The sequence below is a fragment of the Corticium candelabrum genome, chromosome 10 (genome assembly GCF_963422355.1).
Source record: "Corticium candelabrum chromosome 10, ooCorCand1.1, whole genome shotgun sequence".
NCBI lineage: Eukaryota > Metazoa > Porifera > Homoscleromorpha > Homosclerophorida > Plakinidae > Corticium > Corticium candelabrum.
Genome location: NC_085094.1, coordinates 2805444 through 2827919, shown reverse-complemented (window position 1 = coordinate 2827919; position 22476 = coordinate 2805444). Strand labels below are relative to the sequence as shown.

The window sequence follows — 22476 nt, the reverse complement described above, 5'->3', positions numbered from 1 at the left end:
CGGATACGATGATCACGTGGTTTCGTACCAGGCGATGCCATCATGGCGGATTTGTTCAAATCAGCTGTCAGTTATCTCAGCGGTTCGCCGCATGATTTTGAAAACGAGTTCGTAGGCAAAACGGTCGTACTCGGACGCTACGAGCTGAAGGTGAAGAAAGTTCTCGGTGGAGGTGAGACACAAGATGATGAAAATACTAGAGTAATTTTATGGTGTTACATATGTGGCTTGAAGGTGGATTTGCTTATGTTTACGTCGCGCAAGACACGGCAAGTGGCGAGGATTATGCTCTGAAGGTGCGATTTGACCGTCGAACTCATGTCACCGGAAGTGTCTCAACCTTGCCGTCTTTCTTCGTGATTGTGTTACAGAGAATAATCGCAGACGGCGACCATGTAGAGGAAGTAAAGCGAGAAATTGCGTTCTTGGTGAGTGGCTTGTCGTGATTGGTGCATTCGTATGACTGAGTATGGTATGTCATAGAAACGACTTTCCGGTCATCCCAATATCATTGAGTTCGTGTCTGCGGCGTCAGCGAACGGCGAGCAGCCTGGTCGAGGTGCTAACGAGTTTCTTATATTGACAGAGTTATGCAAAGGTACTAGATTACTAAAAGTAGCTTGGTTCGATATCATGTGGTCCAAGTACACGTGTACACACAATCTACTCAGTAGTGTAGGATAATTTAACCGTAAAGGCACTTATGTGGAAGTCTAGGTGTGAAGTGTTGAATCTCTGAGTGTACACTACATTGAGCTCGATGCAATTGGGTAGAACACGAGCTTCTAGTAGTAGGTTTGAGACCTGGCACCTACTTTGACTGTCATGTGACTGCTTTTGTCAGATATAGCAAGTTGTGTTCAAATGAATGACAGAGAGGATAGGATGACCTGGTGGTTCAATTATAGGTATGTTGTGACATGTCATATCCTGGCTTTCCCAATTCCATTGAGAATAATCATAGTTAGTGCAAGGTGTTTAATAGAGGTGTGAACATCATGTAACTGTCTGTAGGCTTATACCTGGTTTACAAGAGCACTTCTAAGTGGGCCATGCTGGCTCAGTTTCTACTGTATGTGTAAACGTGAACCGAGCCGGGCCAGCCTGGGCTGACTCGTCAAGTACATCCTGTAAACGCATAGCTTGCTGGAGAAAGAGTTGTGCATGCTCATTTGGTACAAATTGCGTGAAGTGAGATGGAGACTCTGTCTTTTCCGATTGTGGAGCGACCAAGATGTGCAAGAAACATGTTTTGAACTTCATAGCTGCAACAGTCGCCTGGCGATAGACCTACGTCCCGTATATGTCCTACACATTTCTTAATATGGCTGTTGTAAAGCCATATAGATAAAACACGAGCAGCTTGGCTTCTATCCATGACAAGCATAAGCATGCGAACTATGTCAACTCAAGTAACTAATGCACGTTAATGACACACCCATTAAAAGCATTGATTCGCCTACAGAGTGTGTCGTGTAAACGCGGGCTAGAATGCTGAGCTGGCGTGGCTCAGGTCGGGTCGGCTCGCTATGAGTGCTCGTGTAAACGGGGTATTAGACAAGCTAACTTGAAGCCTAGAAAAATTGTAGAAAAAATGCAATAACTCCCGTAAGGAGAGTCACCACAACATGCTACTAACATCATTCTAAAGCTCGTGTTGTCAGTGCTGTTCTCTTCAGATAGATATGGTGGTATTTCTGGTGTACTAAATATTACATAAAGGCAATGACCAATAAACAGAACATGATTAGAGGCTGTAACACCCTTAAATTATAGCTGCCAGAAGGTATCAGAGGTGGAAATACTGTAAACCTAACTGCTAAATGTTATGCTAAATGGTAAACGCTGGTTTCTATTTTGTCTTTAGAGACCAAGTCATGCCTTATGGACCAAGTCATACCTTTGGTACTCTAGACTTTTTGTTGATAATGCTACCAGGTCCCTTTGACTTAATCTAAAATGCTCTCCCACTGTAAACCACTGTAGCTGGGAAATTGAAGTTAGCTGGGACAGACTTCATAGTCTCACACGATATGTAAATGGTTGACAATACACGATGGCAGAGAAATTGGCTCAGCTGGAAGTGGCAGCAATTAAAGACAGATGCTGGCAAAGGACTATGACTATGAACATAGTTTGACACTATATACAATCAAGAAGATGACCATGAAGAAGAGACAGATGATGAACTTAGAGATTAGTACAGTAGAATGTCGATTGTTTGAACATCAATCAACTGAAATGTCAGTTATCTTAATGCGCAAACTGTCAGATCGCGTGGCTTGGCTCTGTCACCACCACGGATGCTACTCTGCTGCTTCGCCATGTAGGTCAGTATATGTCACCTGCATGAGTAAAAGGAAATACATTACTGACAGTCAAAGATAACTTCATTTCTCTTGTGATAATTGTCTAATGCTATGTATACTATGTGAATAATTGTTCTGTTTGTTTTTTAAAGACATCAATGAGAGTATACAAGTGTCTAACATTCTGTTGCCTTGCACTAATGTTTAACATTTTTGCTGTCCGTATCCCCACCTTGTTTACAGTAGTTAATTTATTCACTTCCTATGTTAGTCTGGAGTAGGCACTCCTCCCTTCCCCGCCTACCAAAAATAGAAAAGGGGAGGGGCTGGCTAATATTTCCATGTGACAATGATAAGGGGAGTTTGAATGAGGGTCTGGTCAAGCTATGGAAATTTTATGCATTTAGATTTGTTAAATGTTAGAAAATATGGTAATCATGGTATGAAATGATGAGAAAACGTATGGAACTCATTTCACTCTTTTTGTGTGAATGTTATGCTAATGACTTTTCAACAGTTGCGATGACCAGGATGGTTATTCAAAGTGAGAAGAGTTTTTAGCACACGGGGTGTCAATGTTGACTCCATTGTCTCATGTCTATGTCAATGCGTTTTTGCATGCAGTGGATTAAACATAACATACATCATACAGTACTGTATATTGTATACTGTAAATCCAGAAATTTTGATACTCATGAAATTTTGGTTATTTTTGAACAGATACCTGGTTGTACTAAAATAACATGAATACTAAAATTTATAGATAGATGCTCTTGAATTCGACTATATGACTATTGCTGTGTGGCAGGTGGTGAGTTGATTCAAATTCTCAATTCTAAGACATTGAATTGCCAACAAGTTGTTAGAGTATTTTATCAAACATGCGAGGCTGTGGCTCACATGCATCAGCAGAAGCCTCCCATTATTCATCGAGATTTGAAGGTCTAGAGTAGCATCTAGATGATGTACATTGTTTCTACTATGTGTTTTCTGTGAAGGTTGAAAATTTGTTGCTTGGTTCGCAAGGTCAGATTAAGTTATGTGACTTTGGTAGTGCTACAAGAGACCATCTCTATCCTGATGAGACGTGGACACATAGCCAGAGGACTTTGGCTGAAGAGCTGGTATGCATGGAACTTCAAGTTGGTCACTGTAATCGATGTTGGGCACATTGCAGTTGGGTTGACAGTGATAGACAAATATTTTGGTTGGTTGCTGAGCTCGATTGTAAATATGTCAATAGATACAGACAGCGTGGTTGGTAGACAAACAAGATGAAAGCCTGCAGAAAATTAGGATTGTGTCTATTAGACAAATATTGTAATTTTAATTTTTAGATATAGTTTTGTACTGAAACTCTCCACCTAAGTGGTAAAAAAGTCTTGTGGGAAGGAATATTTGTTCTAGTTGAAATCTATGGAAGTCATTGCTGCGATTGGTGGGGAAAATTATTTATGGCCGCTTATCTAGGAAGTGACATGGTGTAATGGGCTGATGGTGAACCTCTAGAATTGAGTCAAATGGCTCTAGTTGGAGAAATTTATGAAGTTCGATGTGTGTCAGTAAACAATAACCCCTGTAGTGAAACCAAAATTTCTCAGTGATCTAGCAAGTTATGCTTTAATTAAAACTAAATTTGGTCTATCTAAATCGTTTGGGAAAGAATGTTTTGCATTATGCAGACAGATTACATTCTACACACAAGTACACACACACACACACACACACACACACACACACACACACACACACACACACACACACACACACACATACACGCATATGCATAGCAGAGAGACATAATTTGTAGTAATCAGACATCTTGATTGTATTTGATACACATAAGACATTTGGAATGTGTAACGATAACAATGTGAATTCAAGGCTGTCTGGTGTTTCCCACAGATGCAACGATATACCACACCGATGTACAGAACTCCAGAAATGTTAGACTTATATTTGAACTGGCCAATCACAGAAAAAGCTGACATCTGGGTTAGTGCTATAGGAAGAAAATTACATTATTTGCTAATGACAATTTGTCAATTTCTTATTACACATGAAGGCACTGGGATGTTTGCTGTTTATGCTATGCTTTCGTGAGCATCCATTTGAAGATGGATCAAAACTAAGGATTCTGAATGGCAAGTTTAAATTTCCAGAGCAAGATAGGGAATACAAAGTCTTCCATGATGTCATCGCATCTATGCTTGTTCTGGATCCTCGGCAGCGACCTGATATCCATACAGTCATCAAGAAAGTCGAAGACGTGGCTGAGAGAATTGGTGTTGACTTATTCCAACCATCGGTAAGTCGAATGTGATGAATATTGTTGAATTCGGATTTAGATGCTTTGCTGGTTGTTATTGAATTTGTGGTAATATGTTGGCAATATACAGTCACAAGTTACTAAATTTCAAATGGCAAAATTTGCTATGGCCTGCTATATATTTAGCTCGTTGATATGGAAATCAGCTGATAAGAACATCAGTAGCAAACAGGCTGAATTTTTAAGTGGAAAAAGCACAGATTTGTGCACTCTGTGATGAAATTGGTAATTGTAATGCCTGCATAGTTATCTGGCAAATGCACAGGTCTTTGTAGTAGGTTAAATTAGTATCGACATTTATTTGTTCATCTTGTCATACTATAAAACCAGAAATTCATGCAAACAGAATATTGTGCAAATTTGTCCAAAATGAGTGCTTTTGAGGTGTCATGTGGTTTAGTTTGTTTCAAGTATACCGGTACACCACAACTAACCACGCCCACTTGTAGCAACTTCTTTTCCCTCTTTTCAGTGACTTGACCGAACCTATGCAACAGGCATTATCCAGCAGACTGAGTCATTAAATGCCTTGCTTAAGTCATTAAACATTGTACTCAACTACACTCATAGCCTACACGGATAAACACGAAACTGGGAGGCAAGATAGAAGGTACATGCACATGCTTAGTGTGACTTCAGTTCGTGTGGTGACGTTTTTTTTATCGCGTGATTCACACGATTTAAATCACTGCACGAATTTCTGGTTTTGTGGTACCATTGTTGAAAGTTTGTTTTGTATTGTGGTTAATTGTTTCAGCTGTGGTGGTAACATTTGTACAAAATTTGTTGAATATGCAAGAGTACATGTTAAATTTGTAGCAGTACTAGGTTGTTGTATGTGAATTATATTTGTGTGACAGTCACTGTCAGCACTCGCTACGGTAGTTGTGAATTATATCTAGCGCTGAGCTTTGTCTACATTTTGCTTCTGTGTTGTGAACATTGCATGTGGTTAGGACGAGCCTCTAATATCTCCAGTGCCTGAATCTTCGGTACCGAGTACTGAATTTTCTACCAGCCAGAGTTTGTTTGGAAAAATGCGAAGCCATGCTGGTAATTTACTCAAAGGAATCAAAGACACGTCAGCCAAGGTAGTTCAGTCAGTCGCTGGGTAAGTTTAGCACACCCTGGGATGTTGTTTGTAGTACCTTTTGTTGTTTATGCTACTTGCAGTTACTACAAAGGAGAGTTGGATATTTCATACATTACGTCACGCATCATTGGTATGCCACTTGTTTGTTCACATCAATAGTGAATGGCTATATGAGTATGTGTTGTACTCTTAGTGATGTCGTATCCACATGAAGGGTTTGGTGCAGCTATGAACAACTACATCGATGACGTGAGGGAATTTCTGGATTCGAAACATGCTGGAGCGTATGTTGTATACAATCTGGCTGAGAAGACTTACGAGACAGAGAAACTCCACAACAAGGTATGTACCATATACTGTGCTCTTTGGTGCATGCAGGTATAGCTGGAGCTTAGAATCGCTTGACCTAGTTTAGTAGCTATACCAGCATGCCCATATAGGGCGCCTTGTCAAGTGACTATATATGTAGCATCATTCCATTTCTCATTGACTTTCTAACCAATGGAGTATGTGTAGGTGTCTCATGTCGGGTGGCCTTCTAGAAGGGCACCGTATTTGGAAAGCCTGCTGAACATCCTGAAAGCAGTAGACTCGCATTTAAAATCAGACCCAAGAAACAAATCTGTTGTTGTTATCAACTGTGAGGTATGATTTGTTTGATGTCATTCGTATAGAATTTCTCTGAATGTAGTTTGCAGGATGGGAAGAGTACGTCGGCAACTGTTGTGGCTGCTTATGCAATTTATTGTGGCTTGTTCTCTACATCTGAAGCTTCACTTAGAATGTTTGCTGAGAAGCGTTTTCCATCCGGATACAGAGGAATTATTCGTGCTTCACAGAGACGGTATTGCTTGCCTGGTGTTGTTGCGAATGTATTGCTACATGAATTGTATGACAGGTACATTGATTATGTGGGTCGTTTGATGGCTAACCCTCCTTACGTGCCACATTTGCAACAGATGAAGCTGAATTACATTGCTTTGACTTCTGTTCCACTGTTCAATCTGAACAAGTTAGTTAAATTAAGACAACAGTGTCATTGACTTGAATCAATGTTGTGTGTACATAGGACCGGCTGTAAACCCTTTGTTGAGGTTTATGAGAGAGATCGCAGGGTTTTTACATCTGTATCGAAGACTTCACTGGATCAGCTTAGGTTTGTCTTGTTGGCACAATAAGCAGTAATTACCAATGTAGGTAGCCTGCAGTGTATGATGTAATAATTCTTTTTTCACATGAGTAAGTATTAACTTATACAGTTTAGCAGTTATATGAGATTCTGGTTTAGGGTGCTCATAAAAAGTATTCGTTTTGACCAATTTTAGGGTTTTGGAAGAATTATGCATTATTTATATATGTATTTTGATCTACAGTAATATTGTCATAGTACGAGGTTATCACAGGGTTAAGTGTACAATGTACATGACATGTATATGTAAAAGTACAGAATCCACGTAAAAGTTAATGTTGTCCTTCAGCTATCATCATTCTAGTAACTCATCATCGAGTTGATGGATGTTCACCAGACTTCGTTGCTACAAATTCAACTTCGTTCAAAACAGCACTTGTGATTGCTGCTGTTTAAATCCATTTTGCGTAGTTTCAGAGGAAGAGTGATGAACTTGGTCATGTGCAGATGTGATCAATTTACAACTCAACTCACTACAGGTTTAATACAAAAATATGCATCTTTAGTGACTACTTGCATAAATAGCATAAATAAAAAATTCTGCGCATAGAATTATGGCATTACTATTTTGTGTGCTGTTTTTTAAGTTTCATGCGGATGATAGAAATTTGTGGAAATCAAAACACGTTTTACAACTGGTACTAGTGTAGGAGTTACGTAGAGCTACAGAAACGTACTTGTCCTATTCTGTCCACACAGTGACACACACACACACACACACACACACACACACACACACACACACACACACACACACACACACACACACACACACACACACACACACACACACACACACACCACACAACCACAACCACCCCTGGCTTATTATTAGTTTGCTCCTATTTGTGGTGTCGAGGTGTCAGGGAGGTGTAGTATTTGTGGGAGACAGTCAGACTGTCACCTGTGGCTTAGCATGCCACGGCAGCCATGCCTTGCCAAACCACTTCGACCAGCAGCTTAGACCGGGTAAGGCTAGTCAATGGGTCATAAATTGTCAATGACATGGCGCTTTTGTGTAATCATGTGAAGCTCGGATCTGGTGAACTGTGTGGAAGAAATGCACAAGTAGGATCAACAGACAACAAGGAGGCATTTACCGGTGATGCTCTGTGGAATGCAGAGGGCTTTTGTGAAACAGAAATGACACTCTGGCTATCCATTGCATTCTTTCCATTTCTAGTTATCTCAACAGTATCTTGTTTATGGGCACAGATAAGGAGAGTGACTTGTGCTAAAATGTAGATTGGATTGAAGTGAGGAGGAAGACTTGTGCAAATTGTTCAGTCTTACTCTCCTACTCTTGCGTTCACCTCCAAGTCCTTCAGTAAGGAGTGAGTGGCAAAGCGGCAGCAAAGACTGTCTCCCTTATTTACTTGGACAGTTCAACCACATTCATGCTTTGTCAATCGTATTTTGGGCTCAGATCGGCATCTACGGTCATCTTTGAGCTCACAGATTGAACAAGACAACCAGTGATGATCATGCTTATCTTCGTACACGAAGGAGAAGCATCATCATCGTCGTCGTCATTATCATCACCTCTATTTCAAGAGCTCAACAATTCTACAGCAAGAGTGATGGTACTAGTGTGACGTAACTTTGATATAACCACTTAATGGACAGTTTGGCTGTCTGTCGAAGGTGGCAAGATTTATGTATTATGATTGTGCTGTGGGCATATTTTGCTGTTCTAGATCTACACGCATATTGTACACTGGAAATTGAACATTTTTTGTGATATCAAGACAACAGCGGTGGTTGAAGTGTTTAATTAAAATGGCACAGGGCTGTGCTACCTGTCTGGGGACCATAGAATCATACATACTCTTGCATCTCTTGCTGGACTTATTTTGAACTATGCAAATTACAGTATACTTTATTTACTTTGAAATGTTTGTATAGTCTTTATTTTGGTGTTTGTAATTGAAGGTGTGGTGTTGGTTTTTAGGAGTTATACTGTAGAGGATGGAGTCATTCAGATTCCAGTGGATGCTGTTGTATGTGGCGATGTCATTATCATTGTTCATCACGTACGTGGAATGCCAGGAGCTAGAGTGATTCACAAAGTACAGGCAATCTGGTCTCTTATTTTTCCAGTTGTGAGCATTTTTGTCAATGGTAGGGAACTACAGCTGTGAAGATGTTCCAGTTTCAATTTCACACCGGCTTTGTCGATAGTCATACAACACAAATTACTCTGACAAAGTAAATACATCTTTTGAGCTGTAAAGTTGCATTTACATGTGTTTCTTATTCTGGGTTGAGTATGAGGTAGATAGATAGGGGTCATTCGCAATTTTTCGTATACCAGCTTTACACTAGACGATTTGGCTAGAGCCTGGCCCGTGCTAATTTGGCATAATTGGTGGGGTGTTTAGACTATTCGGGCTAACTGGGTGTGGTGGTGTGTTTGGCATGCTTTGCGCAAGCGCATGATGAAGACGTTACTGGTTTTGCTTCTAATCTTATTTCGTCGATTCCGGCGCAAAACTTTTCTAAGAGATTCTTTGACATGTTAATGAAGGTCTTCAAGGTTGTGAATACGGGAATACACAGAGTGAAATATACTATATGTATTGTTGCCCAGTAACACGAAAATATGTAACACGTGGTTAGGTTTAGCTCGAGTCTGGCCCTATGGTTTAGATAGAACTAATGTAGCACTGGCTAATGCACTTAGCTTGAGCCAACATTGTTTACACGGGGCCAAATTAGCACAGGCCAGTTTGGCTTGAGTCAAATCGTCTAGTGTAAAGCTAGTATTAGTTTCACAAGCATACCAAGTGAACACTAGGGGAGAGTTTGAGCTGCCAACGGGTTTTTTATGAAAAATATGACAACTATCCGGAAGGGCTGAGTCTTTTTATCAGTAAAGACGTGCTATTTATCAAATGGCATTAACTTTAGCATACAAGTCACCTGGGTTTTGTATGATCATTTTATCAATGTTTAAGTTTATTGGGCAACAGTGACGGTAAGATGCTTTGTGAAAAGCTCAGTACAGCCAAAGAGGCAAACAACAGCAGAATCTTTTTTGTGTGTGTACAGAGGAAAGAAGCAACCCAAAGATGCCCCTGATGTGTACAACATGTATGTAACCATTTTCGCCTGGAAGTATGACGCAGCGGAAAGGGGTCTGGCTACGCCAGACTAACCTAGAAATCTTGCTACCAACTTCAAACATCAGACTGCTTTTGGACAGAAATTGAAACGATGCGACCTCAAGCTTACAGGGAAATCACTTTATACATGTATAAGCAATGACCACCCCACTTATCAACATGTTTTCCGAAATTCTTTTCAGAGGGAGGTGGGGAGGGGGGTTGCAAAGCATGTTCTTTGTTACACTTGCAATTTATGTGAAGTGACCAAATTTTTTAATGTCTCGTTATTATTTCTAATTTCATGTTTCATGTGGCTTGTTCTGGGTCATTACTATCTACTTTACTATCTTGTGGTGACTTGTCCACGTTTGGCGAGAAGCTGCAGCATGCTAATGTGTTTCATACACACTGGTTTAAACCTTCAGGTCAAATTTACTTAAAGAAAGCTGCTTTGGCTGGTACTGTACCTTGCGGCTACTCATTTCTAGTGCTGCCTTCCTTCATTTTGTCTCTAAAAGTGTTTGCTGTGGACAGGGATAAGCTGGATGGAGCTCTCCGCAATGATTCAAAGTTTCCAGATCCATTTCAAGTGATTTTTGATGTTCAGTTTCTGCATGCCGAAGCACAACAAAGTGCTCGTGTGTGGGATAATCTACCGCGAGAGACAACAACACCTTTGCCATGCTTTTCAACTGTGAGCGAACAGCAGAAGGCCTTGGAGGTTTATGGTATGTACAGTGTACACAGTAGCGTAGGTATGCTTTGGTTTTGCCTGGAGGTTTGTATTAAAATGTGAACTCCACATTGGTGTAGTACCATTTAGTAATAGATAACTGATAAGTTAGGTAGAATTTTCTTATATGGAAAGTGTTTCTAACAAAAGTAGGTAGGAATGGTAGATACAGAAACAGTGAAGTGGATAATGTCATACACAGTGATGCTGGGTTTTCTAAATGTGGCTTCATCTAGAATGTCACAAGCAGGAAACATATGGCCATTGTTAATTTGTTTGTTTAATAAGGGAACATTTCTTGTCTATAGTTTGGTACCTGATGTTGCTCAATAGTTTACATATGTTAAATAAAGGTTGTGATCTCATTTGATAAAAAGTTGCTGACTTGTAATCTGGGTGGTGCAATACATTCAGACAGGGAGTAGGTGGTGCAATACATTCAGACAGGGACTTTCATGTAATGAGATTGCATGGCAATGTTGAGAAGTTTTCTAAAGTTTTCTTAGAATTCATTTAGACTTATTACTGCACTTATTGATACAATGAATTTTGGAATGGTCTTAGACTTTATCTCCAAGAATGAAATTTCAGAAGTTAATTTGTTTGTCTATTAATATCAAATGCTTTTGTTTGTGTTTGGCTTGACTTCCTGAAATTTGTAATAAGAAAGAAGCCTAAAGACCCTTGCTTTCTATGGGAAACAGGTACAAAAAGGGCAAACTAAGGAAGTCAAAGAGTTGTTGCTTGCACTTTCATTGCAGCAATGTATTGCAACAGTTTGCCTTATCAATAATGACGCCAGCATGACACATCTCAGAAAAAATGTTTTAGGACGATATAAATAGATCAAATGACGCTGGCAAGTTGACAGCTGTTAATATAGTATGAAGTATGAATGAAGTCAAAAAGAGAGGTTCATGTTACTGAACTATATTTAAGACAAAGCATTACCAGGGTAACCTAATGCAGAAGGCTAACACTCACTCTAAGTTGGTGTCATTGAACATGCTAGTCAACCCTTTGTGGGCAATTAGGTAAACAAAAGTTTGTTAAATGGAAATAAGCTCGGGTTTGTTCAGACAGCATGATAGTAGTATATGCATCTGGTTGCTTTTAAGTAAGCATGTTACACACGTTGTATGAAGGATGTATTGTCAGATAGTTTTTATTGAGTTTTAAATAGTATGGTGTAGTCTTGAGTAGCCAGACCCCTTTCTGTCACGTCATACTTTTGGACAAAAATGGGTCTGGTGAACAGCCTTTGATGTTGCTGTGTGCTGCGTAGCCAGAAATCGGCTATCTAAAGACCAGATTTGGTTTCTTAAATGAACACTTCACCGGTTTGCACATCAAGTTGGGAAGTTTGGCACTATTGCAAACTTGATAGTGGAGCATTATTGTAAGGTTAGAAAACAAAATTATATGAGGCAGTTTTCCAAATAACATCCACTAAGTGTAGGTTTTGTTTTACTGCTTTGTCTAGACATTGATATTTGCTTAGGCGAAAGTAAAATGTGCTTTAACATCACTGACTCACCTTCAATTGACGGCGAAAAGCACACATATGGCGATGATTCGGCTGTAGGATGAAGGCACTTTGTGTCACGTGATTATGTGCGGTGACGCATGTTTCCGTGTGTTTTTGCATCCCACAAGCCCTTTTGTACTGTTAGTATGGTCTCCATTCATAGAAAGAAACATGGAGGAAAGTGCAAAAGATTGAGCAATTGCAAGTCGTTCAAGGCAATCATGTGGAATCTACAACGTATAAATGACTGAGTCGCTTATGAACTGTATCTTGTTCTATTTCACTGTCAGAGTTGCCTGAAACGTCTAGACCCGTCTCTTGTGTGCTCCAGTTGTCCTTGGAAAGCATGACCAAACAATGCACCATGCAACACAGCAAGCGTTTGGTCTGCAGCCCAAGGTCTTAACGTACGTTAACGTCTACTGGGCGTGCGTCAATCGGTGAAGTGTTCCTTTAAAGTGGAACTCGCACACAAAAACAAGTTGCTTTTTAAAATAGTCTTGTCTTTGAGAAGTTCAACGGTACCCTAGTCGCCAACCAAAGTGACTGCGTAAAGGAGAAATCGCATTTCAAACGCTCCCAGACGACGATGCGCGCAAGGTATGACGTCACTGGAGGTTGTCCTGGATAGTTTTGTATTGGAAAAATCTCGAATAGCACGACGCTGCTTTCTACATCAAATCACCTGATTGGAGACAACACTTGAACAGTCACCTTCACTGTGAGGTAGGTGTAGTTTTGTAGTGATGAGAGAGAAATGCTGGAGGCATTCGTTATGACTTCTCATGCGCGTAGGTCTGGAACTCCGAGGAAACACTTCATCAACTTCTGCGTTGCCATGTTCTCTTAGTTTACGACCTTTCTAGTCGATCTGAAGTTTTTTAACTCTGATTTGAGATATCTAATGTTCATTAGTAATGCCTTTTACTTGTAAAGTTTGTCGTAAACATGCCGGGAACGGAGAAAGAAGTCTGTGTAGATTTCCATTTGATCGATTGCGGTTGAGATAGTGGATTTTGCGTTTGAGGCTAATAGGGGGGCAGTCGGACCACATTTCAGAGTCAGCGTAGGTCATTTTCAGTTGGATAGCTGGTTAGGGTTAGGGTTATGACAGATGTAAGAGCGTTATAGTTTCCTACCTATTTCAGTCTTATTACAGCACTACATGTCAAAGCGGAAGTTGATGCGATGTAGCCTCAAGGTTCCAGACCTACGGGCAAGAGAAGTCATAACGAATGCTTCCAGCGTTTTTCTCTCATTGCTACGAAGCTGCACCTACTGCACAGTGAAGGTGAATGTTCAATTGTTGTCTCCAATCAAGTGATTTGATGTAGAGAGTCACGTTGCACTAATCGAGATTTTTCCAATTCAAAACGATTCAGGTCGACCTCCAGTGATGTTATGCCTCGGGCACCTTCTTTGTCTGGGAGCATTCGAAACGCGATTTCTTCTTTGCAGAGTCGCTTTGGCTAGCGACTAGGGTACCTTTGAACTTGTTGAAAGCAAGGCTTTTTCAAGAGCAACTTGTTTTTGCGTGCAATGTGCAATTTCCCCTTTAAATGCTTCACTAAAGACCAGACTGGTACTGTACAAGTAGGCAGGCAGTGCAATCCTATCTCACTTATAGCTTCTCTGTTTCGTAGAGAACAAGTTGAAGACTGCAGCTAGAGTTGTTACTGTTTGTGAAATCTGTATGTTTACAGCAGTAATTAATTGTGGTCGTGGTAACGTTGACGTCGACAGGCTTCTATTTCATGCAGCCATAATCGACGTCGTACGTCTAGCGTTATGCACTCGTGTCACAATGGAGACTGAATGTGAACGTACTCGATGCTGTGTTGCTGTTTTATGTCAAAAGCCAGGGTTGTCTCTAGGATTTTTGTAAGGCATGGCGGAAATTCTCATGACCACGCCCCCGCACAATTTTTAACGTAACGCATTTTAGTCTAGAAGCCATTCAAACTTGCTTGACAGTCTTATTAGAGATAGTATATATAGACCCAGTGTTCCACTGATGTGTACCAAACCTAAAACTTATTTTGTTCTCATTTGTTGCAAAGCTTTTGGACAATTTCTACCGGGAATCAGATGCCATTACCTGTTAAAAGAAAAAAACACCTTTTAAAGTTTACAGCAGTACGCTTTTTTACCACTACACTTGTTAAAGCTGTCAAAGCAGCATTCTGTAGACATGACTGTACTAACTAATGATCCTGGATGCAACGTGTCACCATCTCTGACACTATGGGCTTGCCTTACAATAAGGGCTGCGTAAATTGCTCCGTTCTTTTCCAGTTCGTCGGTGCAGTTTCTTCAAAGATCACTAACCGTTGGCACTTGCAAACATTTTTCAGTTGCAGCCAATGCCACTTTCAAGGCATGAAAGAGGCAGTTGCCATCCCCACTGACACGAACGGGAATTAACTCTGATGGAGCATCATGGGGAAGTAGACTGGCAGCTACGTTGTCTTTCAGTAATGGAGCTCTCATTTTCGCCAAACTAATCTAGCCTGTGCACATTCTCACAATGACTTACCACAATCATTGTGCTAAAAAGAGGAGGGGTTTTAGGTCAAGGATTAGTATGACTCACACATTGCAGTATATCACAACTTGGAATACGCGTTAAACTAAAAAGTCTGCTAAAGCCTGTGAGAAATTTTCAGAGCTTGAGCAATAGATATTTGATTCGCATAATCAGTCGAGAACACGTGATTGGGAGGAGCAACATATCTACAGACCGCTGCCTACTCCGCTACAATGACACACCTATGCTTCCAACAAAATAGCAACAAGAATCAAGCTTGTTGTGCTAGTCATTGTTATCATTTTTCGGTCTCTATGGAGAATCTTGTAGCAGTTATGACAAGTCTTCCTCATTTATTTCTATTGTTAACCTGTTCATTGTTAGTTCTCTAAAGCCGTCTAATATTCTGCAGTAGCTACACCCCAAATCAAAAACGTTTAGTGATGCTAGAGGGGAAACTGCAGTTGCTAACGACGCAATTGTGGGCGGTGCATGACAACCACTGTTGCTTTTTGAGTACTTGTATTGCAATCAAGTTCATACCATATGGCAGTCATCCCCCTAATTGGTCTTACCATCACACCGAACATCCCAGGCCCTCTAGGCAACGAACTAAAATAATATGCAAAGAATTAGTTGCTTGCCTCAAACAACTTTGCAAATTTTTAAAATACAAAGTTTGTTGTCTTCATAGCTACACAAGAGAACAGTAGACTCAGAGAACAACTGTTGCAGAGACAGCTAATTAAATTAGTGTATGGTGATTCTAAAAGAATGCAATTAAACATTTAGCTTATCTGCTTATGTCAAAACGAGGCGGGTCTAGGACGGCATTTTACACATCACAATGCGGAACTTGTCAGTTTTGGGGTTAAATAATCATAATTACATTACATGACATATCCCATCTTTATTAACCGGTTGTCTCCACCTGCTTTCCGTACATACTTGTACGTGCTTAGAATCCCGAGATCTACACATTTTCCCACACCATGCAAAATGTGTGAAGGGACTCTAGAGTAGCCACTGCCTGCTCAGTAAAGCACGGCGGGCCTGTACCAAGCGGGAGCCAAGGCACGGCGGAGCGCCATGCCTTTTGTATGCTGGGGACAACCCTGAAAGCAACTGCGGACAGTCCATAGTGAGCGATATCTGAAAGGACTTGGAGCTGATGTCATCGAACAAGATGAGTCATTTTTCTGTGTTAGGGTAATCATCTCATGTGTTTTGTGCATTGCTTTACAACATTGAGTACGTTCGCATCTATCCAATACATTCGCAATCAGTCTCTGTTGTGACACAAGTGCACAACGCTACATGTATGTACGACGTCGATCATATGACAAATTGCCTAGGAGATGGAAGCTTGTCGACGTCAACATTCTCATGGCCACGTTTAATTGCTGTTGTAGACAAGCAGATTTCACAAACAGCAACGACTCTACCTGTAGTCTTTGAGGTGTACAAGAGAAGCTAATCGAGATAGGATTGCACTGCGTGCATACTAGTCTGATCTTTAGTGAAGCATTTAATTAAGAAACCAAATCCGGTCTTTAGATAGCCGATTTCTGGCTACGCTGCACACAGTGACATCAAAAGCTGTTCACCAGACCCATTTTCGTCTGGAAGTATGACGTGGCGGAAAGGGGTCTGGCCACGCAAGACTAAGAGTGGTGATGCTGAGGATTTGATGTGTTGATGATGACCTGGTATTGAGAATTTACTGTGCATTTTAGAATGATTAAGATTTTGTGTTATCATGAAGAACGTGAATACATGTGGCATGTTGTTAATGTTTGTTGCACTGTGCCATTTTTGGGTTTATTCAATATACAGTGTGGTTATAAAGTCACAGCTCGTGTGTGTGTGTGTGTGTGTGTGTGTGTGTGTGTGTGTGTGTGTGTTTGTGTGTGTGTTTGTTGTGCATTGTGCACACGCTTGCATATGCCACCGTCTGATGTTCTTTCATGGTTTGTTTTAACAAAAATCTGTTCAGACAAATACCGACTTTTTGGAAAATGTTCGACTACTGGGTCTTATTCGAGCTTCTGAAACAGCGTGGGCAATTCATGCATATGTTGTTAATGAACGTAGTAAATTTATGTAGAGTCCATTTCACAAAACTTTTGTTTGCTGGCTGTTGTTAGTATCTGTTTGATGCAAGTAGCTATGAAACTGAAAGTTCTGATTATAGCATGTCACATAGTGCAGCAATCTATAATTGAGCATTTTCGAGTTAAGTTTTTGGATGTGCTAGAAATAGGACTGATAGAAAACGTTGTAAGAAATACATTTCTTGTGAGAGTAAGAGATTCCATGGCTTGTGCTGTGGTGTTAAGAGTATGCTCTTGTTGATAGGACACTTGGATCGTACCAGAAAAACATTGTCTGGTAATCAGCAACAAGAATTCAAGGATTCTCCTCTTGTAGATCGAGTTGTAAAGGCAAGTCAGCCTGTTGGCAAAGATGTCTTTTTTGCTACTTTAGACTGGCAGGCAGGTGGAAATCAAGTTGAAGTAGTTACAGATCCTGCTGAAGCAAACTTGTTAGGAGACGATTGGAATGTCGATGATGACACAGGAGTGTCAGAGGAGGCAGGAGGTTTCCCAAATGCATTCACTGCAACTGAGACAGTTGAACGCAGTTTGTTTCAAGGGAATGCCGAACAAGTACCACAGCCATCACCTGAACAGTTGCTGGTAGGTCTTGAAGACGACAACCAGTTTTTTAGTGAAATGCAACAGGCTACTTCGGTAGTTCAACAACAACAACAACCATCATCAGTGCTTCTTGACTTTGGTGAGACTTCAGTTCCATATTCTGTTGGATCTAGCATCAAACACTCAGCATCCGATTCCAGTCTAATGTCTAGAAACGTTCAGGAGTCAGCAACTGTTGATCTTTTTGGTGCCAGTAGTGCTAATTGGCCAGGGAGTGAGTTTGCGCATTCATCGTCGGCTCCCGGTAGTAGACAGATGACAGCTAGTCCTCTGAATGTGGTTCCGGAGTCTACTCATTCAAATCAGCCACAATCAGGACATCCCCAGGGAGAACTCGATCTTCTTGGACTAGGGTTTTCTTCGTTTTCGGCATCTCAACAAGGAAGCCTTGATGGTGTTCATTCAACTGGCTTTGATCCCTTTGGGCCACCAGCTTCGAATGAGTCTCAATGGATGTCAGATATGAGTCTTCTTAGTGGTCACACACAGCCGTCTTTAAATGTAAGTCAGTCACATGCGTCTTTGCAACCGTTCGGAAGCAGTTTTCTTCAACAACAGCCATCTGGTATCAGAAGTGGGCTTAACTTGTCTCAAAGTCGACATCAAAGTGTTCCTGACATCACGTCATTCTCGAAATCGTCTGGAATTAATCAGCCGTCAGTTCCTAATCATTTTTCTGCTCCATTCCCCACCTGTTTACCAAGACTCTCAAATGCTACAACCAAAGGAAAGATGAGCTCATCAGCACCATCATCTTCAGCTGGTAGTCCAACAGGTGCAGGTCCTGGTGATCCATTTGCAGAATTTGTCAATCTGACACCTATTAAAGAGCAGCAAACTGTGGGGCAATCAAAAGCTTTCTCTTCTTCGCAAAAACTGGTGAAATCTGCTATGACTCCAAGAGCACAGTACACGGCAGCTGGATTTCAGCAGACAGCACAGAAACCGAACAATTCTCAACAACAGAGCAAGGGATCATACAAGAGTGTTATTGGTCACAGGGAAGAGCGAGGACCGCGAAAGCCATTCGGTATCTTTCACAATTTGTCTGATCAATTTTTTAGTGAAGACATTTAAGTTGATGTTTGCTGTAGGTCTCGGTCCAGCTGTTCAAGAGAATGCATTCGGTGATATCTTAGGATCTCAAGGGTTCGCACCTTCACGTCTGAAAGAACCAACTTCTCTCAATGCAATTCGTGGTAAGAACGAGGATGATGCTAGCGAGTCAGATCCTGACAAGCTCAAGGTATTTTACAAGATTGTAGGCTACGTTTTGTATCATGCCAACTTTGCTTCTGTCTTTTTATGGTTTCGTTTTAGGTTTCTCGTTGGACTGCTGGCAAAGAGAAGAATATTCGAGCTCTTCTAAGCTCTCTTCATGCAGTGCTGTGGGAAGGATCCAGTCGATGGACAGAAATAGGAATGCACGAATTAGTTCAACCTGATCAGGTTTGCACATGCATGTATACATACAGAAATGTGTGAATTAGCTACAAGGGACTTTTTATTGAAGGTTAAGCGTGTTTACAAGAAAGCTTGCTTATGTGTTCATCCTGACAAGGTACTACAAGAAGAGGTATTGATTGCATCATGTATATGGTAATGTAATGTGTTCTGTAGCTTACAGGCCAACCACAGGAAACATTAGCACGCGCTATATTTGTGGCTTTAAATGAAGCATACACAGCGTTTGAACAAAGTGGTGCTAGACCTTTGTATTGATTTCAAAAAGTTTAGTTTGTACATTTTTGCGAACTTACTGTTTGAGCAACAGTTATTCATTTAAGGTGGTGTGTATGGAGCTCTAGCTATTTATATCTAATAGAGTTGCAGCTTGTATTTGTATTAAATTTTACGAACACGACATTGCAAATGGTGAAAATATGTTTTATCGTCATTACAGACAGACAAAGGTACGATGACTTGTAATAACTTGACTGCTGGACGTGATGACATAATGTTGTGTGTGTCTCTAGGGAGCTTGACTAAAGAGCAACGCTTGACATGCTGCTGAGGCTCACATCGTCGGCATCTCTCAGAGCTCTCACCCAGCTCTCCAGGCTCTGATACAGGTCGGTATATCGAGGTCGTTTGTACTGATTGATGTTCCAGCATTCCAACATCAATTTGTACATTTCTATGGGGCAATCATCGGGGTAGGGTAGATGTTGCTGTTTTAAGATGGCACTGATTGCTTCACTGTTTGTCTTGCCTCCGTAGGGTCGTCTGCCAAACGTGAACATTTCCCACATGAGAACGCCGAATGACCAGATGTCATTCTGAACTGTGAAAATTCGTTGTTTTATTGCTTCTGGTGACATCCAACGCACTGGCAAGAGGATATCAAGTTTGGTTCCAACGTGATAGTAGTCTTGGCTGTTGATGTCTTTGTTGAGACCAAATTCACTTAGTTTGACTTTCAGGCAACTGCCTACCTATATCACAGAAAAGATGATTATTGGATGAGTGATTAGTCTTGATCAGTGTATCTGTTATTTTCCATTTGAAAGGCATTTATCAAATCTGCAATGCCATAGTAGTAGTGAAGGACTTACGTCTGTGTATCTGTCTGTTTGTTAGTTAATTAAGCCTGTGAGTGAAAAGAAAGAGGCAAGGAAGATTTGGAAGTCTGTCTGTCTGTCTGTCTGTCTCTATCATAGTATGTCTTTGTCTATGTCTGTCTCGTGTCTATCTGTGTGTCTGTCTGTGTTTGTCTGTTTCTCTGTCTGTTTTTCTATCTGTCTATCTGTATGTCTGTCTGTTTGTTCTTAAGGCTGAGTTGTAATGACTACTCTCTATTCGCGTTGACCTGGACGATTGTAAATTCATTGTAACTTTGCTACACCATGGTCTGGAGAGATCATCTTGATATCATTTCGATTCAAAATCGCAGAACCTCCCTCTTCTATCAGTGCAAATGGTTGACATAAATCTAGCCGGAGGAACTCTGCATATCAAAGTTTTCTGCAACCACTAGTAATTAGTGGACTTTGTACTGTGGCTGTTATAATGACGTACACGTGGAGCCTGACCCTTCTCATCTACTTCTGTCTGCTGGGTCAACGCAAATAGATGTGGACATCCAGCACCACTGACACCAATTAATCAGGACACCCAGCACCACTTATATCAATTAATCATTACAACTACTTACTTTGGTTTTAATATGTCTTATTGTACTTTTACAGTTTGAGTAAAATATAGAATTCTCTGTCTGTCTGTCTGTCTGTCTGTCTGTCTGTCTACTTGTGTTGTCTGCTAGCCTACAGTCAGTTAACCACACTTCAAAGTGTACTTCTGTGCTTGTTGTTTGTTTATATGTCTGTGTGTCTGTTCTGTGGGTGTTTTGTCTGTTTTCCATTTATTTTCAGCTTTTTAAAACTTGGATGAGTATCCTCCTACCTGACAATTTCGCGCTGCTACATCTGAATGGACAAAGTTGTGTTTAGCCAAGTAGTCAAGGGCCAAAGCAACCTGTGCAGCCATTCTAGCCAAATCTTGATCATTGACCATGTGTTTTCGCTGATCGAGCTCTACACTGGATGCATCGGCATCCTTCACTTGAAAACCCTGGCTGACATGCTGAAGAAACTCTTTCAGTGACCCATATTCCATGCATTCATAGATTAGACACTGAGGTTCTTCAACAGTTGATACACCGAGAAGTTGAATTATATTGGGATGATGAAATTGAGCAGCCATCATCATCTCACTTTCAAAGTCCTTTATTATCCTGTCATCATGGGAGTTGCCAAGAGTTTTGACGTAAACAGTTGTGGTCAATTCATCTTGCTTGATCGAAGATGCTTCACCTTTGTATATTTTTCCGAACGTACCTTTGCCTTTCTCTGCAGTGAAACAGAGTCTGGTACGTGGAAATTCCATGGATTTGAGTTGCGTCTCCATGGACACATACACTGGATTCCTGAAAACGCCCACTGGTTCTGTCGTGGCATGTGGCAAAGTTGCCATCTCTTTCAGCTCTAAAGCTATTGTATCATAGGAAGAATCCAGGCTTTTGTCTCGACGGCTTCTTCGATGATGGTGGCTTCTTCCAGGATAGCTCGAGTCTTGAATAAGATGGCGTCTCGAGCAGCATCGACGTAGCAGAACGAAAACCAGGACCAGGAGTATGCATCCGCCAAATGCGACCCCAGAGTAGATGAGAAAATCATCAGAGGTATCAAGGACCTCTTCCTTAACAAGTGGCGGATCCCTTGTTTGACTACAGTTATGGGCGTAGATGCCACCTCCTGCCTGTGATGGGGAGGACATCACGCATTAGTGGTAGATATTGGTGTGATCTGCAATGACAAATTACACTTCAACTTTGAGCGTGCAAGATTTGAGTGCAAGAAAAAATTATAGCGTTTTATAGAAAATGAGGGCGTTTCTGTCATGAAACTTGGGGATAATCAATCAAAAGCGATAAAAAATAGTTAGCGACGAAATAGGCATAGTGAGCGTGCATATTGCGTGAGAAAGTCGTGAAGGTCAGCTTCAACAAACGCGGAACACTATTTGAAGCGAAATATTTAATGTTATATTCATTCTTACCTGCTACAGTACGGTCAAGGATACCGCGCAAACAATCAAACGTGACCTTGCTTCTTGCTGTGTAAGATGGACGACACCTTCCTCGTTTTTGTTCTAGTTGTACTGGCTACTTCCAACTCACGGGAATGCGTGACACTCATGCGTGGTTGACAGACACGCCTGCCGTATGAGCAGACACTAGGCGGTTGGCAGCTGTTTGTAGTGGATGTGTGAGAAACAGGCGTGTGAGCAACGCACGTTCAACTCATCAGACGTTTGTTCACAGCACAGTACGCCGTAGTAGCTCTTCGAATCATATACTTTCCATCATATGACTAGTAAGTTACAATCAATAGTTACACAGTAGTCTGTAGTCGTCAAGCAAGGGATATCACACACGGGCGT

General features: G+C 41.0%; 2 protein-coding genes across 4 annotated transcripts; one reads left to right on the top strand and one right to left on the bottom strand.

Moving 5' to 3' along the window:
- Window positions 1-23: 23 nt before the first annotated feature.
- On the top strand, window positions 24-19319 carry LOC134185492 (cyclin-G-associated kinase-like). 3 transcript variants are annotated; one of them, XM_062653291.1, is made up of 23 exons: window positions 24-172; window positions 235-296; window positions 372-428; window positions 484-598; window positions 3118-3251; window positions 3308-3433; window positions 4215-4304; window positions 4375-4617; window positions 5595-5749; window positions 5812-5861; window positions 5925-6073; window positions 6248-6376; window positions 6430-6575; window positions 6630-6743; window positions 6801-6887; window positions 8872-8989; window positions 9046-9128; window positions 10562-10755; window positions 17174-18565; window positions 18630-18781; window positions 18856-18984; window positions 19049-19096; window positions 19156-19319. In XM_062653291.1, the coding sequence occupies exons 1-23, from the start codon at window positions 43-45 to the stop codon at window positions 19255-19257; spliced, it is 4005 nt and encodes a 1334-aa protein (XP_062509275.1). In that variant the 5' UTR covers window positions 24-42; the 3' UTR covers window positions 19258-19319. The 3 variants fall into 3 exon arrangements, with proteins under 3 accessions (XP_062509275.1, XP_062509274.1, XP_062509276.1); XM_062653290.1 differs by having other exon boundaries at window positions 3308-3451; XM_062653292.1 differs by lacking the exons at window positions 24-172; window positions 235-296; window positions 372-428; window positions 484-598 and adding an exon at window positions 2073-2330 and having other exon boundaries at window positions 3308-3451.
- LOC134185493 (inactive tyrosine-protein kinase transmembrane receptor ROR1-like) lies at window positions 19237-22190 on the bottom strand. The gene is made up of 3 exons (XM_062653293.1): window positions 22093-22190; window positions 20938-21839; window positions 19237-19970 (listed from the first exon to the last, which is right to left on the bottom strand). The coding sequence occupies exons 2-3, from the start codon at window positions 21808-21810 to the stop codon at window positions 19521-19523; spliced, it is 1323 nt and encodes a 440-aa protein (XP_062509277.1). The 5' UTR covers window positions 21811-21839; window positions 22093-22190; the 3' UTR covers window positions 19237-19520.
- Between the last annotated feature and the right edge of the window lie 286 nt (window positions 22191-22476).